The 24461-nt window shown below is 47.1% G+C and overlaps 1 protein-coding gene across 1 annotated transcript in view; it reads right to left on the bottom strand.

Annotated features, from left to right (window-relative positions):
• LOC119402140 (nose resistant to fluoxetine protein 6) overlaps window positions 1–16709 on the bottom strand; it is a 58771-nt gene extending 42062 nt beyond the window's left edge. The window contains exon 1 of the mRNA XM_037669263.2: window positions 16052–16709. Coding sequence (XP_037525191.1) covers window positions 16052–16373 — 322 coding nt within the window. The 5' untranslated portion in view covers window positions 16374–16709. The remainder of the gene's footprint in view (window positions 1–16051) is intronic.
• Window positions 16710–24461: the final 7752 nt, after the last annotated feature.

Here is a 24461-nt window from a genome sequence, read left to right as displayed (position 1 = left end):
TGCACCTAAATCTAAGTACACGGGCCTCAAACATTTTCGCCTCCATCGAAAATGCAGCCGTCGTGGCCGGGATTCGATCCCGCGATCTTCGGGTCAGCAGTCGAGCGCCATAACCACTAGATCACCGTGGCGGGGCTGCCGACTGCATAGGTCAATTCAATGTGTATATCAGCATGCTCATTCCTGGAAATGTTTGGTGTTCTGAAAAAAATACATCCAGTTCTCTTGAATTCAACAATTTCTATACTTTCAAGCCCCATATATTCGTAGTAGTTTTTGCAAACTATCCTCTTCAGTTAATACAAGGTGGCTCTTGTTATCCTCTACTTTCCGCATGAATACATTTATCTTTTGTCCATATTTTCACGGCCAAGTCCATAGTGCGAAATATGGACTTCTTATTTGCGTGTTGCTTTAGCGTAGTCTCAGATGAGCCCCCAGAAAAAATTGATGTGCTGCTTGAATCTAATAAACAAATTTCGAAATTTTTGTGCATGCAGCGAAACCCTTATTGAATATCATTAGCGAAAAGGGGCCCAATCGTCTGTCTTATTGCATACGAGCTTTTATTTGAATTGTGAAAGATGTAACTGCATTATGCCAATGCACTGCGTACTGTGCATAAGACATAATTTTATTAATTTTTGGGCTAATTCACAAAGACCGCACGCATTTATTGAATTAGATCAAGGGCTTGTGAAAAATTTATGTAAATTCCAATCCCGATCCTTCTTCTTTTTTTGAAAATACATGAAATGAAATAAGATAACACGTATTGCCACATCGTAAACTGAACACACAGAAGTAATAAAAAACATCTAGAACGATGCGCGAAACAGTACGTAAAATTGCCTCTAATATTTCGAACACGTGTCCGCTCTAGTAACATAAAAATAGTGCTTTCCTGCACTCGAAGCTGTCTTTTTGGGGCTTCCACCTTATTTGTCTCAGACCGAAGGAACCGAAGAATACCGCGAAAGAAAGGGACTCGCATAAAAAATAAGGCAGCCTGCGCGGTTACTGTTTTCTATTTTTTATTATTATTTCTAGGCTGCAGAATGCAGCTTCACCATTTGCGTTATCGCTTGCCATTTGTGCAAAGCAGCGCCGCGACAGTTGCCAATCGCGAGTCGCCGACGGGAAAGACGGATCGCTACTTTTGGCCAGCGAGAACGGTTCATTTTTATTGTGACGCGCGAGTCGTGATCCGAGGATCGTGGCGCCCTTTAGGTGACCGCGAAGCTGACTCGTTCTGGAGCGCACTGTACCCGCGGCAAAGGGCGCCCGTTCACCCCAACTCCGCGACCAATTCCGATGCACCTCGTCTTCCTCGTGGTCCGCAAGGCTCGAGACTTTCGCACGAGAGAAGCCCGCGTCGCGCAGAATCATTTCGTTCTTTTTGTATGAGCCCGAGTTCCCTCTATTATTATCCCGACCTTAACGACGCTGTTGTCGTTAAGAGCTGCACTCCACGTCGTGGGCCAGCTCCGTATTTATATACATATGGAGGTCACCGGCGGCAGCGTTTCTCCCCGAAGTTTGCTGTTCGAGTCACATGTGCGCGCGCGTTGCTTTGTTCCTGTTTCCGCGAAGGATGTGACCTCGCTTTCGCTTTCGTTAGACCTATCGAAAGAGCGCGACATAGTCACGAATTCTCTCAGCGGCTATTCATTTTTCTTTCTTTCTTTCTTTCTTTCTTTCAGGTTCCGAAAACAGAACATTCTTAAGGTGTGAAATGATGCATCGTTAAACAACTACAGTAAAACCTCGGTGATACGATCACGGCTCGTACGAATTTCGGGGTGATACGAATTTTTCTGTGGTCCTGTGCAAAGCCCATTAGCCTGCAGTGTATTGGAGTACGGTTGTTGCCAACCGATTTGCACCCCGCGACGTTTGATACGAACGTACGCCAGCGCACATGTACGAAGAAGTGCTTCCCTGGCTGTCGCGGAAGACCCGGCAGTCACGCGCTGGCGCGGGCATGCGCACTGCGCAACCATCAACGGTGCGTCGTTGCCTCCGAGAGTGTGCGCCAATATTGGAGGCCTTTAGGCGCCTTCGCGTTTAGATTACAGATGACGTTGACGTTGCGCCTTTTTTTTCCGACGCGTTGACGCGTGTTCCTGTGCTCGAGGCAGCAGCGTCTTTCCACAGTGTTAACACGTGCCTGCCACGTCGATGCAAGCCATGTCCCCGCAACCAGACGTTCTATGAAATAAGACTGAAACTTCGTGTGCGGGTTCGCCATGAAGTCCCAATAAAGGTGGCGAAGACCCCAAGAGACGAAGCGGACGGTCTTGACGAGGGAGCTTGGCCTCTATCTATATCGTGTGCAAAGCGCTTCTTAAGTCACTTTCGCCGTAGTACCCTGGTGTCAAGCAGAAAAGCGTAGTAAGATTAGGAAGGGGGCTACTAGTGGTGATGGGGCACAACACATCTAGTTCATTAATTGCGCACGCGCGCATGCACAGTATATCTACGAGTACAAGTATGATCGTTGACGACTAAAAACTTTACTGGCAATCATTCAGAGCTGGTCATGACGTCGATACGGCCCTGAGAAACACTAAATCAAAACGTATGCCAACTTTCTTTTATCGTATACTAATTTTCCATGTTTTCTGGTGATACGAATTTCGGATGATACGAATATTTTTGGCAACCCCGCGAGATTCGTATCACCGAGGTTTTACTGTATTTTTAAAGCAGCATTTTAATGATGTCTTTTTTTCTCTCCACGCCTTTCGCGTGTTCACTCATTCCTTCCTTCCTTATCTTGGCAGCGTGACAGCTCAGGTGTTTATTAAGAGGCGATACACTTACGAAGGCTTAACGAATATATTATCAATATGCCTGCGTTTCTGTCCTGAATCAACGAAAAAACTTTGTGTCCGTCACGTAACACGATCGCCCCCGTAAAGAAAACAATGAACAAAACAAAATAAATTTTCTTGGTGGGGCTGAACCTGGGCAATACGCTCCGAAGGCGAGTGATTTAACCGCTGGGCTACACGCCCATGCTTGCAGCACGTGAATATATCTGTATCATACGAATGTGTTGTACCGGCGACGCAAAAAAAAAAGGAAAAATGAAGAAGAAGAAGAAGAGAAGCAGAACGTTTTCTATGGAAGCTTTGTTGAAATGTTTCGGATTGATCGAGCAAAAGACCTCTGTAGGACCCCGAGTAAAGTCGACAGGGAGTGTTTCAAATAGCCCGCAAATTCCGACTTTGAGAAAAATCTTAATTCCAAACACCGTTTCCACGATCGCGGGATGGTCCTTTCGTTGGGCCGTTTCAGACGCTGACGAACGATGGAAACAAGATGAAAAGACACCATGCCGATGCCGCCGGAAAACAGCGTTCTAGGCATAGCAGCTACCTACAATAAAAATTAACGCTTACGCATCACTAAGACAACTTCCAAAAAGATTCTGCGTGGAGTTTTTTTTTTCTTTTTGTAATATGTCAATCCTTTCTTTTCAACATCCACTTTAGGGCTTAATGTGCATTGGCACGTGCATAGTCACTGCTCGTAAACGCTCTAAGAAATTGTGGATAGCTGAGGAGGGTACGCAAGCGTGAAGTGCGATGCAGCTACGAAACGAAGGATGAAGGACAACATGCACTGAGTGGCAGACGCTCCTGGGCCACTGTAGTCACCACTTCTATTCATTAGTCCGGGCGTAATCCTGAAATCGTTTTCGCTGAAGACTTGTAGCTCGCCGTAGTTTTTGCGGTGTCGCCAGAAAACTCCTCAAGTGGGTATGCGCGACAGGAATTGGGCAAGCCCCACTACCGTGTACAGCAGGTGCGAGCGTCAAACGAAAACGAGCACGTGAAAAAGAGAGAGAGAGAGATAGAAAGAGGAAGGGAAAAATAGAGAGAAGCAAAGGGAATAAAGAATTTAAGAGATAGAGAGACAGAGAAAGACATAGAAAGATAGAGAAACATTTAGAAATAAACAGACAAGAAAAAGAGATTAAAAAAAAACAGAGAGCAAGGCAGAAGGAGAGAAATAAAGAGAAACTAAGAAAGAGAGAGAAAGAAGCAGAAAGAGAGAGACAAAGGGAAATACAGAGAAATAAAGACAGAAAGATCAAGAAATAGGGAAAGAAAGAGATACGAAAAAGGGATACAAGAAGCAGAGAGAAAGAGAAAGAAAGAAAAAAATGAAGAGAAACAGGGAAGTCCACACAGCTGCGCTCTTCCTTCAGGCTTGTCACCACTAGTGCACAGCTGCCATGGTTTTTAATTTGCTTCCGTGGATTAAGTTGTTTAATTAAAACTATCAACCACTGTCAAGCAAGTAGATGGATGACCAGTTTGTGGCACGTAAGCTATGTTTTTTTTTTTTATATGTGTTGAATAAATGTTGGATAAAAATCACCAACGACGTATTCTTGTCGGTATAACCTTAAGCAAAACTTATTTTCCTATTAGTACTAAATAGGTCTAGAAAAGGATGGTCGTGAGCAATGTCACCAACTCCTTTTCATTTTAATCAAACAATATAGTGATAACATTGGACGGCTTCAAGAAAATGTAATAAAAGCAAAGCAATGTTGAAACCGAGGCTTCGACGGACGCCCGTCTGGTCTGGAAGAATCATTGAATAAAAAAAGACGAAGACGCTGACCACAAGAGAATAAAAATGTAATGACGTTTCGGCACCCAGAACGGGAGTTGTGAACAAGGCTCCCGTTCTGGGTGCCGAAACGTCATTACATTTTTATTCTCTTGTGGTCGGCGTCTTCGTCTTTTTTTATTCAGTAAAGCAATGTTGTACCGCGCTTCACGTTGTTGACGAAGTTTAACCAGGAATCTTGCGCACTCTCGGTGTATTGTTGGTAGTGCTACTAATTACTGATTTAGAAAAAAAAAATAGACAAAAATAGCGTTATACTTATTCGTAAGAGCGAATTCTAGCAAATCCTAATACAGGACATTTGATTAAGAAACGTGGCCGGCCAATGACCCTATGCAGGCGTCATTCAGAGCGAAGAGTCACGTTCGCATACATAATATTGCGTGGCAGACGCCTATAGAATCGCACCAGGCGTCACACCACGTGAACTGAGTAAGGTAAGCTGTCCACACATTGCAAAGGGATCAGCTATAATTCATGATCATCATCAGCCACAGCATCAACACAGTGTGCAGCTACGCAGGTGCGCGTTTCGACTGCACACGCTGCACACGCGTAACGGGTACTTCGCCAATTCGCAAAATGGTGAACAATGTCGCAGCGGATACTTCGCAACTGAACTTGCAGTAGGCGCCCTAGGAGAGTTTACAGCGGCAAATGTCACGAGCACAGACGTTCCTTTCCTTTCCTCACATCACGGTTGGGGTATACGTCGAGAATCGAAGCATAGCGAGCGAATGAGAAGGCGATGCGAATGGAGCCCGAAGCGCTATCGCGTTCCACGCTGAAAAAGCTGAACTTAAGCGTCCTCTCACCATGAATACGTTTTACACCATGAAAAAACAAAAGCTGTGTTCTTCAGTGCGCGTCAAAGTTCACTTATTTCGGAACCAGCGATTCAGTTCGATAACTGCAACATCGAAATAGTTGATACTGTAAAAACGCTAGGAATACTTTTCAATAAACAGCTGGGGCCCGTCATGTTAGCTCAGTTATGTCTCGCCTAAATAGGTGTGTTGGTGTTCGAGCGAAATTTCGCGCATACCTTCCCGTATCCGTAAAATTGTTAATCTATGGCACACTCTTCTTATCACATCTCAACTACTGTTTCCTGGTTTGGGAAAATACCACATCATCTAACATTAACAAACTGTATGTGCTACAAAAGAAGGCATTACGTCATATCGCTTGTGCTGAATACAATGCACACACTGCTGAACTGTTCCGTCAGTTTAAAATTGTTCCCGTGCCCAAACATTACGAGTATTTTTTTATGCATATGCTACAAAAAATCTGTACATAACTGCGAGCATGTTTTTCTTAGCATATCATCTCTGAAAACCAATGCCATTGTATATCAATTTCGCAGCAAATAGCATTGGCACGTTCCATTTTGTCGTACTCAGCATGGGTGGCAAATGTTACATCATGCACTTGCAGTTCTGTTAAACAGACTAATTTTCCGAGACATTCATGTTGAAAAGTGCAGCATACGTAACACACGAGAGTATTTCATTCCATGATGTCACTACTTTTTTCCACTGCTATTAGTGTTTTTATGTATTTGTAATTATTGTCAAGATGTTCCTATTATATTACACTGTATAAGACTAGAGGTTGACCTGCAATGTTAAAGAGTTAAAATGTCTTGTTAGTGTATAGTTTGTAGCCCCTTTTGTGTGCCTCGTATATGGGGACTCGGGCGCTTATCAAGTGAATTGATTTTCACTTTTTGCCCGAGCATTCCCGCATTGTGATGATGCAAATAAACTTCAACTTCTCCTTTTTAGACAAGAGCATTCGGCTAGAGGAGTTCTCTCGTCCAGAAGTGCCTTCCTAAATCCTCAGAGATCAAGTATGCGTTAGGCGTTCTATGCAATTGGCAAAGCTTTTATGTGGAACGTCTAACTTCATATTTGCCATGCTGTCAGCTAATCTTAAGCATATCCAGGTTCTTATTATGGCTGGCATCCCTCGCATCTTTCTTGCTCATAGCGCTTCGAGCTTCGCCCTGGGCACATGCTGGAAATGATCTTGCTCTCTCGTAATAGCAAATTCGTTGTCCTTTTTTTTAAGTCTAAACTAGCTCTCGATCATGGGCTTACTCCTTTGGTCGTTTCGAATTCTGCCCGTGCCGTCGCTGGAATCCTAAAATGCTTTGCGAAGAAATTGCGAAGACAAACTCTCATTGTGCCGCGAGGATTCGAACTTATATGACCAAAGTATTAATCATCCACGATTCTACCTGTGAGCCACGTTCTTTTTTATCATTTTATTCGGGGTATTCATTGCGGCGAATTAACATCATTTGCAAACACTGCACATGCAAAGTACAACACAGTTCCCATCAGAAAGACTCAGTGATCACTATTTGTATAATGAATAACATACCAAGAAAACAAGCATATATTTTCCCCTAGAAGGTAGGCAATGCCAGACAAGGCTACCCATGAGAATTTACACCGGACTTTCAACGACTCTGCCGACTCTTCAACAGTGGAGAATACTTATCTCGGAGGGCAAGCAGCAATGACTGGCTAACTTCAGCTCAACATCTGTTAACTGGATAGCTCTGGCGTCCGCTCAATATTCGTGTCGTAGCAAGTAGCCTTTCCAACTGCATGCAAAAGCGCTTTTAAATTTCCTTCTTCTACACCTATTATAATGGCAGCGCCTGCATCGTCTTCACCAATCTTCTTCAAGCACTATATAGGCTTGACACCGAGTTGTTTTCTTCAAGGATAGTGTGCCATAAATTAATGTACTTACTCAAATATGAATTTTAGAAATGCTGAACGAATAAAGCATGTCAGCAGCTACAGAGATGGCTCTGGTAGGGGCTAAATCCGGGTAGGTAAGAGAAGCAACAAAAGCCGAGTCTTTCACTACCTGCAGTCGAACCTTACAAAAGAATAGGACTCGCACTTCTTTTGCTTCTCGAAAGGAGATCACCGCAACAAAAACTGCGCAAGGCAGTCTTGAGGCTTACCGAGCATTATAGTACAGTTCGCCAGATAGTATCGCGTCACTGCTTCGCGTTACGGCCGAAACTTTCTTTCTTCCTTCTTTTTTCTTGTTCACTCTATCTTGCATACGAATGACACAAAGTGCCTTAATATTGAAATACGCGTTTCGTGGCAACCGATCTATCAACGTGCACGGGTCGACATGAAAGAGCGCCTCCGGTGAAGCGGGAATCGCGCGGCAGAATCGCTTCCGCATCCAGTCGGCGTTTCTGCTGGCAAACACGAGATCCAGGGCACGAAGGAATGTCAACGCCACTTGTCAGGAACGCGTCAATGGCACGGTGCCGTGCCGCAGAAACAAGTGACCGCTATGTGCTCTGGCGTCCCGCTCTTTCGTGTTTACCTTAAACGGTTACCGAAATAGCGGCACCGGTTCGACATCTTCCCATGCGTTCCACTTCGCTAAGTCAAAACAGAGCAACTGCATGCAGCAACTCTCAGTTGGACGCTCCTTGCATGTGAACGCTACTTCAAGAGAGCGCCCTGAAAGAAAAATGCAACGAAGTAGGCAATAAGTAGGCGCTCTCGACATCTCCGGTTCTCTCTGGCAGCAAAGGGCATTTTGTTCCACTCGGTCCGGAACGCTGTCTTCTCGGCCGGCCTCATTTCCTCCCCGCTCTGTCAGCAGGGACAGAATGTACGCGGGAGCGACTTCAGTGGTTCGGACTCGTCGTGCCTAAGAACCGTCCCGGATCGCTTGCTCCACGCTCACGAAGAGCCGCCGACCCTGCTGCTCCCTGCACCGTGCTGGGCGCAACGTGTCCGCTTGTGTAGGAAGGAATTCACAACCAAATTACTGCAGTCCGGTCGAGGATTTTTTTTCTTTTACTCGTGTGTCGAAATGTTCTCGTGCGCGTGAAATGAGTTCCTGGCACTTAAGAATGCTGGGTCAGACTTTTAAAGCGCAGACAGTATATGTTGCGCAGTCTGCCTGTGTCTACGACCGTTGGGCTTGCCTTGCCTCAATATAGTTTATCGTGTACCACCAAGAAGCCCCCCCCCCCTTTTTTTTTTCTTTAAATTTTAAGTGGATTAACGCTAGACCCATCTTGCAACAAGCGCCACTTCGCTGCTGTCTAGGTATGCATATGCTTTACTATTATCCACTTCCATTTGTGTCCAGAATTTCAAGAACTTTCTCCACAAATACATGTGGACACACTATATTAAACACCCATTAAATGCCTATAATTGCAGGAACTTCTCGGGTATGCGCGTGGTATGTTTAGGAAATTTTAAGTGATTACGTTTGACTCAAACAGAACGTGCGTCTGGTCAACCTTCCTGTATTTCCTATCTTATTTCTCTCTCTCTCTCTCGGTCTGGACCACATTGTGTCGTTGTTGCGAGTCATCGAAATGTAGACGCATAATAAACTCGGCATTCTTGCGATTCTTTCATTTTAGAAGAAATCTCCTTGGTGCATTTGTCGCAATGCATGTGACCACGTACACTGTCACACTCCTGCAGCTACAGCAGATACTTCTAGAACATTGGTATCACTTGAAAGGTGAAACTATTCAAGAGTGACTACCTTTCTTTGGCTGAGTAGGCAATTAAAGTATTGAAACAGTCTTGATACGTGGTGGTTTTCCGTGAAATGATTATTGGAACGAAGAGTGGCGCATACACAGAAGCAAAAACTAGGGGCGACACTGTCGCGCAGCCATTTTTCTTGTCTCGCGCAGGCTGTTGAAAGAAAAAAGCGTCAAGTGCCCGGCGGCGCTGTCAGTGTTTAATTGCAGGCCGAGGCAAACGTTAAAAATGATGAATGACGGCCCCTTTCGCAGTCAGACGCACAACCCCTTGTCAACTTTAACGGAATACCAGCCGTCAGTCGAGTGGGTGAGCACGCAAAGAGAGAAGACGAACCGCGCGCACGGTGTTTGACATGATGAAGAAAGGCCAGCCCCCCGTCGCGGGGCCGGCGAGCAAAGCGCCTCGGCTTGTTTGCTCTTCGAAGCGTTCCACTGACCGGAATCGCCGGGGCGCGATACCGAGTGCGCTCTCGTATAAATGACCCCCTTGCGGCGGCCGGAACCGGGGTGGAGGCAAGCAGCAGCGAAACCTGCAGCCGCAGGCGCCGGTCGGTTGCCCAACGCGTAAGGATCGCGCCGCACACGCCCAACGTCCGCGCCGAATTCTCTCGGGAACGCGCCATCTCCGTTGGCACGGGGGCGGCCACATGGCACTTTCGCTGCTGCTCGCCATCCTCCGCCGATCCTCGAACTATTTTTCCACGTGAGCATACCGTTGACACGGCCTACCGCGTAAGCGTGCGTGTGTGCATTCGGCGTCTATATAGAGAGGGAAGACGGGCGCCTCCACGGTGGAAGCGACGTTTTCGCCAAAACGTGTTGAATAAGACGTGACATACCCTCTTGTCACATCCTTCCCGATACGATCTATCTCTTTTGACGTTACTTATAGGGTGAAATAGCAATGCTTCTATACCTAGAATGCCATGTCTTCCTGCCACACATTTAACAACGGGCCCCATTGTTCTCTTTAGTAGAGTTGTTTTGTTATGATGTGTAGAGCGAAACAAAGAGAAAGAATGATAACTTGTAAGCAGGGAGGGTAACCTATAAGCATGCGAAAGAGATGTAGTAGTGACGATGCTGTACATGATAAAACTTACGGTGAGCGTACATCGGGTGCGAGACATTTCCTTGCAATGTGGAGTTGCTCGTCGTCGTGAGGCGAAGATCACTGAGCGTAATTCGTGCTGCAATCGAAACAGCCCTTAGGCACTCGGCCTTTGGCATCACCATTTCGTGCCATTTTTTCTTGATGTAGCACTGCTCGTGTTTCCTCCAAGCAATGTAGCGAAAAAATATTCTTCCAATGCTTTTTCTATTTCTGTACATTAAGACTTCGGAGGCAATCAGTGCACCATAGAAGCTGCCACGGTGACTCAGTGGTTACGGTGCTCGGCTGCTGACCCGAAATACGCAGGTTGGATCCCGGCATCAAAACCAGCAAGCTTTTATAACCATGGCTGTCAAACGCTGCAAATGTTGAGATATTTTTGTTGTTTTTTTTCCCCCGACTGCTGGCCGCCGCGGAGGTACAGTGGTCACGGTGCTCGGCTGCTGAACTGAAGGTCGCGGTTTCGACCCCGACCGTGTCGGTCGCATTTTGACAGAGGCGAAATGCTATAGGCCCGTGTACTTTGCGATGTCAGCGCACGTTAAATAATACCAGATGGTCGAAAGTTCCGGAGCCATCGGGAGCCTCATAATCCTATCGTGGTTTTGGCACGTAAAACCCCTGAAATTATTGTATTATTATTCCCGGCCGCTGCGAATCGACAAGCGCTCAGAACAGTTTAGTGTTTCACTTCGGCCGAACTCGCCCAGCCTAAGCGAAGCATAAGTGGCTGAAAGATCCGTCTGCGCCTTCGATTAACATACCTGCGATTAATATGCAATAAAACTAAGGTGATATAGTTTCCACCTCGAAACAACATTGGTGATACTGTGTTAAGTGATCTAAACAACGTAGATGTAGAGCTAGTATAACACGCATTAGGACAATGATAATGTGCTTTGAAGAACATGAACACGTTTTTTTTTTCGTTTTTTTTTTTTTGCTATGAAACGCGTGGTTTTGTACTCAACATTCCTTGCGATGGTCCTAATTCTGTCAACATGCTTCTTTGGGATGCACATTTTTTACCCGTTCTAAATGCGGATAGCTAATTTGGGGAATAACGACCGATGAAAATATCAACAAGGCCGGGCTGTTGCGAAAGCACCTGGTTCGTTCAATATGTAAACTGCCATGCTTTTCTACACCATTGATATTTTCATAATACACAGTATTGTTCAAGTGGGTGCAGTTCGCGCTTACAGTTTGCGCCGGAAATACAAACGTGAGCCAGATTATAACAGCAATGGATCACTAGAAATATTAGCCGAAATAAAATCTATCAAGACAAAAGATAACACATGCAAACCTGGAGACTGTCAATTAAAAAGTGTCGTGTTAGTTATTCAAAACTAGTGTTACAGTTTTTGCTACCGCGATTACTACGCTCATTTAACGGTCCAGCAGCTTCTTTGATGTTAAACAAATTTCATTCTGTGATTTACGAAACGTACACCTGGGAAGGGTGCTATCAAACTGATTCGTGGACGAAAACTGTAAGTGAACTCAAGAATAGGAATCGTAGAGGCCGATGCCCTTTTGGAAAGAAAGCAACGGCTCTGATAGCCGCCTTACATTCCCGCGTCTGGTTCTGGCGACCTGCCCCTATTTACACATCAAAAGTGCTCGCGCAAGCAGAGCGGCCAGCCACGAGCGTGAAGGCGAGAATTCCTGCAAGGAAGAAAAAAAATGTGGCGGCTTTCTCCGCGCGTAAGCGACCTCATTCAGTGAGTGATTTCCGGAACTTGACATACGAAAGAACGAAATTCCGGAAGCGAAAGGTTAAGCTGTGCAGCAAAATGGCGCGAAAGAAGAGCTTTAGATGAGAAAAAAAAAAAAACCTACTGGCTCCACGAACACACTGAACGAAACACAAGGAACCTTAAGAAGAATAAAACCCGTGTTCAAGCTTCGTTCTCGAATTCCTCACGCGGAGGCTGTCCATCTCCATCCGCTACTGTCCGCGCGCGCAGTTGACGCCAGCCCGCGCAGCTTTCCCCTTCGCTGCGCAGCGTCCGATGACCGCGTCTTGTGCGTGGCCACGAGGCTGCTTTTGTTGTTGTTGTTGTTTTGTCCTCGCAGTACCGGCCGCGCTCCACGTGTAATCGTTGCGCTCAGCTTCCGGATTTTCTCGCGCTGGCCGCCGTGCGCTGAGCGAGCGCGCGCGGTCGCCCGGAGCCCCGCGGTGTCTTGCTAGTTCCTCTCTTTCTCGCGGCCCTCCGCGCGGTGTCCGCGGGACACCGATATCGTGCTTTCCGGTCGGCGTGTCGGAAGCTTCCTTCCTGGTACAAGACAGAGCGCGATCCCAATCAACGCCGTCTTTCACGGGCGTGACTTATTGGGCACCGTTCCATTTAAGCGAGCGCCGACAAGGCTAGACTCTGCTCGCCGAACTATGGTATGCACGACCTCCGTCTCGTTACCGACAATGGCGCTCTTGATTGGGCCTTTATTTGTACTTGTCTTTTTCTTGCTGTATTTCTTTCAAGGTGCTGTTGGTTTCCTATTTGATTATTATTATTATTATTATTATTATTATTATTATTATTATTATTATTATTATTATTATTATTATTATTATTATTATTATTATTATTATTATTATTATTATTATCTTACGAATGAGTGTTTGTGGGCGCAGCACGGCCCTTTGGGCATTCCTGTCTTCTTTGCCTCTCAAAAATATATCGTGTGCTCGTGAGTTACAGCTTGTAATAACGCAAGAGCTGATCACACAAGAGTGAACGCTTAAGAGCGACGAAATTCACCCGCAGCCCTTCACTACATACGGTGTCAAGTTAAAAACTTCGAGACTTACGGGCGTTTCAAGGTGCAAAACAGCACAGCTAATTGTAAAAGCGAACTTTGCACAAAGTCACGACATTTCGCGACGTGAACAAAAAAAATCCACGCATCTCCACGAAGTGAATCATGACAAGTGGGCGAGACTCTGGGTATCGTATGGGTAAGTACCCGTACGTTACCCGAGTTTTGCACCATATAATGTAAATTGAGTGACATAAAGTGACAAAGAGTCGATGGGGACAAAGCTAGGTCCTGTGGCGGCTAGGTGCGGCGCCGCTTCTGCGCCTGCGCGCAGCGTCGACGCTACTAAACCGAGCGCCAGTGTGATAAGAACACTCTCGCCCTCAGAAGACAAAAACTGTGTGTGCTCCCGCAATCAGTTCAGTTGTTCAGTTGTTGCTGTTAGGTCTTTTCGTGTGGACGCATTAAAGTTATATGTACCCACAGTCCTAAGGTCCATAATGTCTACGTTGAAGTCGCCGACTATTATAAAGGGTTTGTGCTTGTAGGTGTTTTATATTGTTCTGTCACAATTATGATTGATATTAGTCTACTGTTAAACCTTTTTTTTTTATTCACATACACACATATATGTTTCGACTATAGCAAATGTTTTCTGTATACCGTGACAGCGGACAGTGAGAGTTGACGACAAAGCTAGGTCCTAAGGTCCATAATTTGTACATTGAAGTCGCCGACTAGTGATATAGTGTTCTGTCACAATTATGACTGATATTAGTCTGTTGTTAAACCGGATGTTTCGCTTTTACACGGTGCTTTACACGGACGGACAAACCTCGGCCTTAAGGTGCTTCGCCCCCAAAAGCCAACAAATCTGGACAACGACATTAACGAAATCCTTCTTACAAAAATTTTATCTCTGTCACGCAGGTTCTCCGGACAAGAACGTTGTCTGAACGCACCAAGGGATGCCACCTCTCAGAATATATGCGAGGTTAATGTTAGATTGAAACAGTCCTTTGCATTTTCAAACGCAATTATTGAGACATACTCTCTCCATTAAGTGGACGGATTCCACGCTTTGTGAATCGCACTTCCGGAAAATAAGTTTGTAGGGGACGACGTAGTGCTGCGCCTGCTTGAAACGCCGGTTCCACATCATGTCCCAGTCGTAAAATACCAGTCTACGAAAGCCTCGCGCATGCAAACTGACTCACGTAACTTTTCGTAACCGCACTCAAAGCGAACAGTGAGGCGCAAAGCTTAACCACCGACAGCCTATGCCATTACTCTCGCTAAACGACTGTCACTTTTGCAAGGCCTTACGAGAACCATGACCACTTACTACGCCCGAGACACTGCCGCCTCCACGTCCTTGACGCCTGATATACATTTAGCTAACCTACTGTCGCCTTAGCGTGAAAAAAGAGCAACAAACTACGAAATCATACAGCCAGTTTTCAGTTGCACGATTCTTGTTGTGGTCCATGACTTTAACTGGCTCACTTTAGAAGGCAGCCGCCCACACTACTTGGCATCTTTCTAACGGCTCTACAGAAAGCAAGCTCTGTAAAAGCTTCTTACCGTCTATGTAGGCTGAAAAAAATAACAACTAACTAATACAGCACAAATGCAAGAACGCAGTATCAAAGCTAATGTATGGAAATCTGCATTTACTGTTTCTTAAAAACAAACAGCATTGCTTATCTCCGCTGTTTGTTCGACTGTTCCTCTTCCTAAGGTCGCATATACAATCTTGCCAAGCACAAGCTACGAACGTTTCGCATTCGTGTTTACAAGACTTCTCTCACTGAAAAATGTTTTCACGGTGGCCGGTGTTCGGGCGCGCGCCATCCATGAGAGCACTTGAGTAACGAGAACCACGGACGGAATATAAGCAGGACGAGTTTTGTAACCAAGGGACTCCGAAAATATACAGAAGTATCAACCTCCTCAGAGATGGTTCTGACAGCATTTGGGAACTACACTGACTGCATTTAACATGTATCGTTAGCGGATAGGAAGGAACACGGCTTGGATTAACAGGGACAAAGCCTCAGAAAAGTGGGTACACTGGAACCTATTTTGTTTGTACATCAGCTCAATTCATCATTCGCGCTCGCCGTCAATCCACCTATCCGGAATGACACCAGCGCGCACAACGAGAAATTTAACTGTCATCTTGAGCATCGTACTCCTCCATACAGACGGTGCATTCCATAAATGACGTAAACCGTTTGTCATAGCTACATCATAAAGACAGTTGTTAGCGGGCACACGTGCTTGGAACTGGACAAACATTTTGAAGATGCGCTCTTTTTTTTTTTTTTTTTCACGGGACGATCACTGCAGTCACCGAATAAGCGTTGCCATCTCAAGCGGGGTGTGCAACGAAAGGAAAAGCGACATTTGAGGCAAGGTGCCGAAGACGACGAGCAGTGTCTGTGAGCCAGTTCTTCGTACACGAATATGAGTGCCCTGCAAGCGTTGAACAAGGCTGCTTCTTTATATTTCTGTTGTCTGTGAAGTCCAAGTTACTTATTTTTCCTTTCTTTTCCTTTTCTACGGCAGATAATACCATGCAAGAGTAACGTGCTTTCTATGAATACCCGCATATACAAAGAAATAATCATATTTCGTAGATGTCCGAATTGTCACTGTATGTAAAAGCCCTCAGCTTTTCAAACAAACGTGGATATGCTTCGCCGGAAGTACGATTTATAAGCGCCATGAAGAAGTTGACCTCATCATGAATGGCAACCTGTCAAACTATTTGAATTTTATGCCTTCTCTGTTGGCGGGTTCATAAGTACCAAAACCACCAATGCACCTAGAATATATTCTAGAATGAACTGGAATATATTCTAGCTCATATCAAGGGTAGAGGGTGAAAGGACGTCTGTCACTCTGTGTCAAGCCTTGAAACAGCGCGTGTGCATCGCCATTCGCGTACTCACGTCTGATGGCCCAGGACTTGAGCTGGCGCAGTCCCAGCATGACCTTGAAGTTGGCTGCCTGACACTCGGGCGACATGCCGGCTTCGCCGCTGGCGCGCAGCATCTGAGGCAACAGCCGACGCAGCTGGGTGTCCACTGTCGACTTGAGCATCGACTCCACCTTTGCCCACGACCGGCGCACGGCTTCGGCCGCATCCGGCGTTGTTGTCGGCGGCTCGTCGGTGGTTGGAGGTTCAGTCGTCGTCTCATCCGTCGTCGTCTGAGCGATCGCCGCCTGCGCCATGAGCAGCAGGAGTGTCATCTTCCACGGGCTGAGCCCCATGCTTCCAGAGGCCGCAGATACCGGGTGGGCTAATAGTAGTACTCCAGCACGTGCAGGCGCTGTCGAGGCGCTACGGAACGCGACGCTGGTGGCTGGACCGACGGTGGCTCAACGTTCCGTAAAAGCCGGCGGCCGCAGCTCATGACCCGAAGGCAGCGAGTGTAGACGAGCGACTGGCGCTGGCCACCCGTGGGTCTCTGGAGCGTTGCCGGGCCCCGTGGAAAGGTGGTGCCGGTGGACCGGGCCAGGTGCACGTGCGCGCGGCAAGGAAGAAACGCTGACGTCGGCCAGCCAGCGTTGGCCGGCGCCAATGGCAGACCCGTTTACGTGACCAAGGGAAAGGGGAGGGGGCCACCGCGGGGGGAAAGCACAATTCGGGGAGGAAAGCGGCGACCAGCGCGGGAGTCGCGCGGCACCCACACCACGCCGAGGGAAGAAAACGCGCAAGAAACTCACGAGGGTGACCTAAATTAGGGGACCCTCGCTGTCGCACCGAGGGCACAGAAGGAAACGTGGACAACGAGGCGGCCGACCGCGTGTGTCTGTGTGTGCACGGCCATCTTCAACAGAATCCGCAGGAACCCCGCGGACGCGCGTTAATTTCTTTCTTTCTTTTTTTCTTTCCTCGACGCGTAGCGGAGACGGTCTACATTTCGGTCGTGCCTCTCCGGCAGCCGTGGAGCGGAACATCGCTGCTGCTATTGCCGGTGGCAGAGGCTGCCGGCTTGTCCCTGTGGCTGCTGCGTGACATCCATATTTACTGGCATTTCTCTGCTTATATTTGTGAGCACACCTGCGAGCGAGCTCCACGTACAAGCCGGTAGTTCATCTGCGGCAGCCAATTAACGCCAAGCGCAAGGCAAGAGTGCGCTGCCAAAAAATATTTTGGTATCGCTGATTGCTGCATCGCCACAGGTTGCATGAACTAATTTATTAATCTTGCGTTGCCTTCGTGAGGCTTTGACGCAATTACATAGTGCGTAGTCTTTTTTTTTTTTTTCCGCTGCCAAATCAGCTGCCAGAGAAGGCGAGAGAAATATCATGCAGGGAGGTGGTGAGGTCGACCAGACAATCCGCAGAGTTAAATATACCGAGGCGAATGGTTGCGGAAGTTTCGTAACGTTAGAAGAGGGAGAGAGATAGTGAGCACCGTGTGATAATAAGAGGTCGACTACAACTGATCTGTTGATAAGGTCACTCACGCTGTAACGCTTCGAAAACTTCCGTCCCGCGTTAATTGGATGACATGGCCACTGCCCTACGAGGATCGTCTATAAAAGGGAGGCACTTGTATTAGTAAAGACTGTTAATTAATGTTTACTTTCCAATTCTTGAGTTTTGATGACTTCCCTACATCAGAAGCCAAGGTTTCAGTGTTAGCCCCTGTTGAATCTTGTGATCTCTTGTTTTATTTTTCGTGCATTAAATAATTCATAGACCCCACCTAGCTGAATTGCTGGCACAAAGAACTGTCAGCCACATTTTACCATTGTGGCCTAGGACCGAAACGTGCGGTGACAATATGCACTACCCTTTCACTTTTTTTTTTGCCATTTCGTAAACGGCGTTTCTACAGGATTACGAACTACCTCTACTATGTTAATTACTGCGTGGAAACAGCGCAAAAAACGGGACTAAGTAGAGAAAACACACAACACTTAGTCCCGTTTTTGCGCTGTTTCGACGCAGTAACATGTACCAACTGCAGCCCTTCAAGACACCCTTTTGCAATATACTAATTATCTTACTTTTTGCATATCTTTCCGACTTATACGTAACTGTCTACATGTGATTGATCGCTCGTAAGAAATTGAATGTTTCTGGCAGATTTGTGACTCATCAATTGATATTTTACTACACAACGCTCACCGTGACTTCATTACTTCTTCTGTAACTGCTTATACATACTTTGGACGAATGCAGCGCGATTTTGACGAAGACAGGAGACATATATAAACACAGACGAGCGTTGTAAGTTGGCGCTCGTCTGTGTTTATATGTGTCTCCTATCTTCGTCAAAATCGCGCTGCATTCGTGGTGTAAGTCGGCGCTCGTCTGTGTTCATATGTGTTTCCCGTCTTCGTCAAAATCGCGCTGCATTTGTCCAAAGTATGTACCAACTCGCCCAAGTCAAGGTATTATTGCTTATACATGTACGTCAAGTCTTTATTGACGGGCCATGCTATTACAGGCGGCGCGCCTTTGAGTTTGTCGGAACTGCAGTATAGTTCGGGCTGCGGTCGTGCCACGTAGCAACCGCACAGATGCGCGTGTTCAGTCAGGGAAATACTCGCGCTCAGTATCTTTCCTCGACGCTTCACCAGATGCTGGACGGCGATTCGAACGGGGACGGCGATGGCTCGATAGCGATGCCAACTTCAGACGCTGATGCCAGGAAATAAACTACGCACGACCCCTTTAGCTTTTCATTGTCCACACCATATTTACCTTCGCTAAACCCTAGAAACAATGAAGCACTGCGTTCCATAAAAAAGCCTAGATGCTACAGTATCGTGGAATTAAGTAACCATTATCTTGCATACATTACAGCACGTCATTTCTCTAGAGTGCACATCGAGCGAGAATGTTTTGTTCTTGATGTCTTCACAAGAAACTGACCGGAGATGACCAGGAGTATTTTTAAAGTTAATTGCCAGTGAACATAAGCTAGCTCTAAAGGGCTGCACAGGATGCACTGGAAGTGCCAGGACAGCACCCGTTCAATCATACATGCGCAATGTTAGTACTTAAAGGACCCCTCAACCGTCTCTGATGAATAGAAACAAGCGTTCGCTCGGCGCTGCCGGCGTTGTGATAGCGAGTGGTCGCGGTCATGGATGTGCTGATGATCTCACTCCAAGACATGGCACTTGTAAGCAACAGAAGGGCTGGCAAGGAAGATAAATTCGGACGCAGATAGTAGTCATACTTGGGCATTAAATCCTCATGCGCTCGCACCGCATTACAGACTTTCCTGTATCGATAACTTGCAAGAAGAGATTTCAGTTTGAAATTATGCTTTATTTTATTTGTTTTATTTCCGGTTTTGTATTTATTTATTTATTTATTTATTTATTTATTTATTTATTTATTTATTTATTTATTACCCTTTTTTTAAGGCATACTCTAATTTTTTATTATTGATACGAGGTAACAGTAGTTTGTCGTCTTTCACTGGCTTTTCCTTCGGCTCCTCCATCCACGGCTACTAGTCGTCGCAAATAAAAACGATGTCACAGTGTGTCACAATGTGTTTCGAAACACGTTCCATTTCTCTCTTGCGGAGCCAACTTTCGCGCTGCATATAGCTGCGTGAACAGTAGTGAAACCGCCCATTTAAACCTGCTTTTCTCGTACAAAAAGCGAAGCAGTAACAAGCGTGGCAAGCCGAACTGCGGCTTCCTGCACGTCATAATACAGTCGTACGGAACGTAACGGTAGTTAAGGGGTTCAAAAAAGGAAATCTCTCAAATCGAGAGCAACGAATTATGGCTAGATATAGCGTGACTGGTTCCGCGAAGGTTCGCAGAAAAATAAAGCTGTAGTTCACGTCTTTAGGCGACAAAGCGTCGAGCGAAACGAGCGTGCAAAACCACTACGCTACAGCTGCGCAACCGTGTACCTTCTGCAGCGATACATGCGAGGTGGTGAGAGCGATAAGAAGCATTCCGCCCCCAACGCGGACTGCTGACTTTACTCTTTTTCTAGCGCAGTTACTTTCCCTTCTAGCAAGCCGCGCAAAAGGCACTTTCTCGCTCAATAAAGAAGTCAACGTGAGCGATGCTGAAGAGGGAAAGCAAAAAGAATACATATAAAAGGGGCGTTGGGTACTGCGGGAAACGCAGGCTGGACGCACGCTTTCGTTCTCGGACGGTCTCTATATACGAGCAGCCTGCGTTCCACTGGCCTCAGCGCCCTGTGGACATCACGATGCGAGTACGCTCGTATAGTTGCAGCGGCTCCACCGCATGCAGAAGCGGTTGATCGGCGCTGCGAAAAGGTCAACGCCTTCCCGGTGGGAGCCGGCTCTGCCGCGAAAACTTGCGCGTGAATTGTTACGGGTTGCGGAATACTGCAACCAAGGTCGTGGGCTTCAAGCACCAGCGTTCGGTTGCTGCCGGCTGAACGAGATAGACAGCCCTTACACAATAGCTGCCGATGCAAACCCACAATCCAGGACGCTTAAATGCAACGTGCAAGACGTCCCAGACAGGGCCGAACGCAACATGTAGTTACAGGCATCGTGATTCCGTGCATCTATAGAGGTGCCCTTATATCGACATATGTTTCAAGAAACGATGTCAGACAGCTTTCGGCTTCTGTTAAGAAGTGGGCGAGGATCCCGCTCTCGTGGGTTAGGAGGAACGTAGAGATAAACGCGAGGGAAACGGACACGTGCACAGAGTCGAATGAACGGATTACAGGTAGGACACCTTTTTTACCACCACTGGCAGCGTCGCTGAGATGGCTAGATAAAAGTTGCATACGCTCTCACAAGCTAACCCAGGCTTCGTATTCTGGCGAAATCTTGAACACATATGTTTGTTATGCTCTGTTCTAAAAGGGCACAGTGCACCCCGACCAAAGTATACTGTAAATCATTCTAGTGCCGCTAAACGCATACTAAAGGATGTCATGAGGACACGGAACCCTCTATTTTCTCGAAGCAGGCCAAAACTGCCATTTTTTTTAAGTTGACAGTGCCACATGTCTCCGAAGACTTAATATTTTATTCGTATCTATCTATCTATCTATCTATCTATCTATCTATCTATCTATCTATCTATCTATCTATCTATCTATCTATCTATCTATCTATCTATCTATCTATCTATCTATCTATCTATCTATCTATCTAGCCGCCTACGTCTGGGCGCTCTCCTGGTCTTCTCTATGATTTGTAATATACCAAAATTGGCATAGCAGGGGATCAATGTGTGACGAACACGATTCACTGGTGACATGACATGAATAACGCAAAGCGCCTGTCGCATACGTCATGAAACCCTTTCCCTCAGTCACGTGTGGCACATACCTGCATACCACAGTTCATGTTGTGCGGGTATGTGCCACAGGTGATTCACAGTCTTTTTTTTTATTTCCGGTTGTACATCACACAAATGGGGACAACAGAATTATGTTACAAGACACCACAAACATGGCTCAATCAACACATTAACGGCGAACATACACATTGAAACGCAAGGCAAGTGAGGGAGCTGAATACAGAACACCCTGGAAGACGCTCGACTGCCATCCACACATCCACGTGGTCAGCCAGATTGACGCAGTGTTCTCTTCATGTTCTTATGAGGCTGGGCGATGGCCTCATGCCGACCGACAATGACGTCAGATATATTGAGAGCCGCTTTGTGACACGCGAAGAAGCCGCCGCAAGTGCCCTGACGGCATACGGCCATACTACAGCAATGCAGACGTCGAGCGCTATAACGCACGTTGCCTCGACGCTGCGGACGCGTTATGTCATCCCGCATGCAATAACCTAACTGGCTGTAAGAACAAGCACGTACACAGGGATGCCCTGACCAAGGTGGCCAACATGAACGCAAGCGACATGCATGGTTAGCCTGCCGGCTTACCTCAGCATCGGCAAGCCGTACATGATCACGGCCAACATCGACGTAAGCGACGGCCTCGTCAATGAAAACATGTGAACCTTGTGGTAGGTACATCGAGCGTGATGAATACGACAACCTCTTGCGACTGTGGTTTGAATTTCCAACGTCCACGGTAGGCATTGTCGTCCCAGCCAGGTCGAAGCATATCACTACCGCACACCCTCAATATAATTGAAATGAATGCCCGTGGGACTGCGAACCACCACAACCACGACATACGCCAGCAAAATGTCTCGTGTAAGGGGGTACAGTTTCCCCTTGCGCAAGCAAACGCAATAACTATATATATGTCACAAAGGGCCACATAAGCCCAGGTAGTCTACGAATACGATAAGCGCCATCCACTGAAGTTGGTCTACGTAGCACTTTCCAGGGCTACCAGCCTCGACGGCCTATAACTCACCAACGCAAAAGCTGACTTCAGGTTCCGACATGTCACCGGATCTATCGACACAGTCTGCCGACGACATGACCCGGCTAGCAAACAGGCCTCTAGACATTGTCTCGGACCGGGCTACCACGTTCATTCGGTGCCACAACCACAACAATCACCTCACGCTCGCGGCTCACAACGTACAGTCTGTGCTCGCGCACGTGCACGACCTCGAAAAAGACACTCTGCTTACAGAAATTGGCGTGTTAGCACATTCTGAAACCTGGAGCGGTGAGCCCACTGCAATCACGGGATTCCAATGTGTCGTCCACAGCAAGCGGCTTCATTGCAGGTGCGGCGGCGCGGGCACATATAGCGATGCGCAACTTCAACGTAAGCCGCATCCCACTTCGCCGGCCGCCAGACACCGAACACACACAGACAAGCAGCGGAATCGACGAAGTCTGCGTTGCGCACATCATTCACAATAACGAAGACATGGCGCTCGCCGCCATCTACGTGAAAACTGTCAAGAACCCCTTCCACACATGCACATGGGTTCGCGAAACGTGCGTGCGTTCTCCATCATAATGGACAAGGATAAGCACTACATATCAGCTTACCGCGTCTGGTGTTAATACCCATGTTGCTGTTAGCATCGTTACGCAGCTGTAAACAACTGGTTATATAACACATGTACAACTCTTCAACATATGGGTGTGCGTATACCTTTGCGCCAATCTTTAGCACCATTTTGTAACGTCTCGCTCAATGTAAAACATTACGCCACAGTCACCTTCCCGCCACATGCTTCGCATTACATCGATTCCCACGGTACGTTGGATCTGCCGAATTTTTTTGAACAGCGAAGCTGTTCTAGCTAGGCGTAAAGTATGTGGAGTGTGGGACTGTGCTAGGAAACTGTCATCATCACGAACGGGTATGTGCCACAGAATATGGACAAATCCCACTACTCACCGCTACGGCGGGGCCTGTGATAACCCTCAGAACGAGCACAGAAAGAAAGAAAGCGAAAAACAAACAGAGGGACGGAAAGAAAGATATAAAGAAAGAGAAAAATTCTTGCCGAAAAGAAATTCTTCAGGGTGCGGCGTTTGAACCCGCATACCCTCGATCCGAAGGCGAGCGTCCTAACCACTCGGCTATCGAGGCAAGCTGGCAGAGCATAGCATAGCCTTGTATAGTATAGCGTAGCGAGGGGGGGGGGGGAAGGGAAGTGAGCGTGAGGAGGAGAGATCTGATGATGAGGAGGAGGGAAAGAGGGAGGGGAGACAGTAAAGCGCATCACAGAAAGAATGAGAAAGAGAAAGAGAAAGAAATGCCGAAAGAAAAAGAAAGAGAGACAGAGAGAACATCAATGAAAGGGAAAGAAAGAAGTAGAGAGAGATAGAAAAAGATACCGCACCACCTGGCCAAGTCGCGCATGCGCAGTTGCTAAGCCACGCCCACCGACGGAGACATCGCGCGCAACCTCCGCTCTATAGTGCATAGCCTGGCTGCGTACTCCCGAGAATAAGCCGCGCATCTCGAAGCTAGACGTGCCGGTCGACGCGGAGTACGAGCGGCGACGGGCGCGTGCTTCGCTGTGCTAAGCTTTGCGCGACTTAGTGCAGACTGCCCGCAATTTTTTAATGCACACATCATCCTCTGACATAAGCTAACTTGCTGTGCGTTGACGTGTCTTCCTGATACTATACCAGCCCTGTTGGCCGGCACACTATATAAAACTACAGCGAACGACCGTAAGCCTCTTCCTTTTATTCTGCTACACGCAAACTGTCAGTGAAGGTCGGAAGCTGTGAAATAACTCCGTTCTCTGGCTCGTGACGTGATACACGCTATATCTCTTCGGAATTCTTAGCATCTATAGAAGCGTCGCCTATGCATCGTCCTCTTGCTTCGCTGAAGCTGCAGCTACCGCACATGGATCCAGCTGATTCCGTCTCTTGGAGCTCGTTTTGCATCCTGAAGTCCCCTGGAAGCTGCGAGGATCTTCGTCGTCGACGTCACCCTGCTCTCCGTGGCTCAGCAGATATAGACTTGCCAGACCGTATG

Source organism: Rhipicephalus sanguineus, chromosome 1 (genome assembly GCF_013339695.2).
Source record: "Rhipicephalus sanguineus isolate Rsan-2018 chromosome 1, BIME_Rsan_1.4, whole genome shotgun sequence".
In the NCBI taxonomy this organism is placed as follows: domain Eukaryota; kingdom Metazoa; phylum Arthropoda; class Arachnida; order Ixodida; family Ixodidae; genus Rhipicephalus; species Rhipicephalus sanguineus.
The sequence above is the reverse complement of the archived record's forward strand: the minus strand, read 5'-3'. Positions and strand labels throughout refer to the sequence as shown.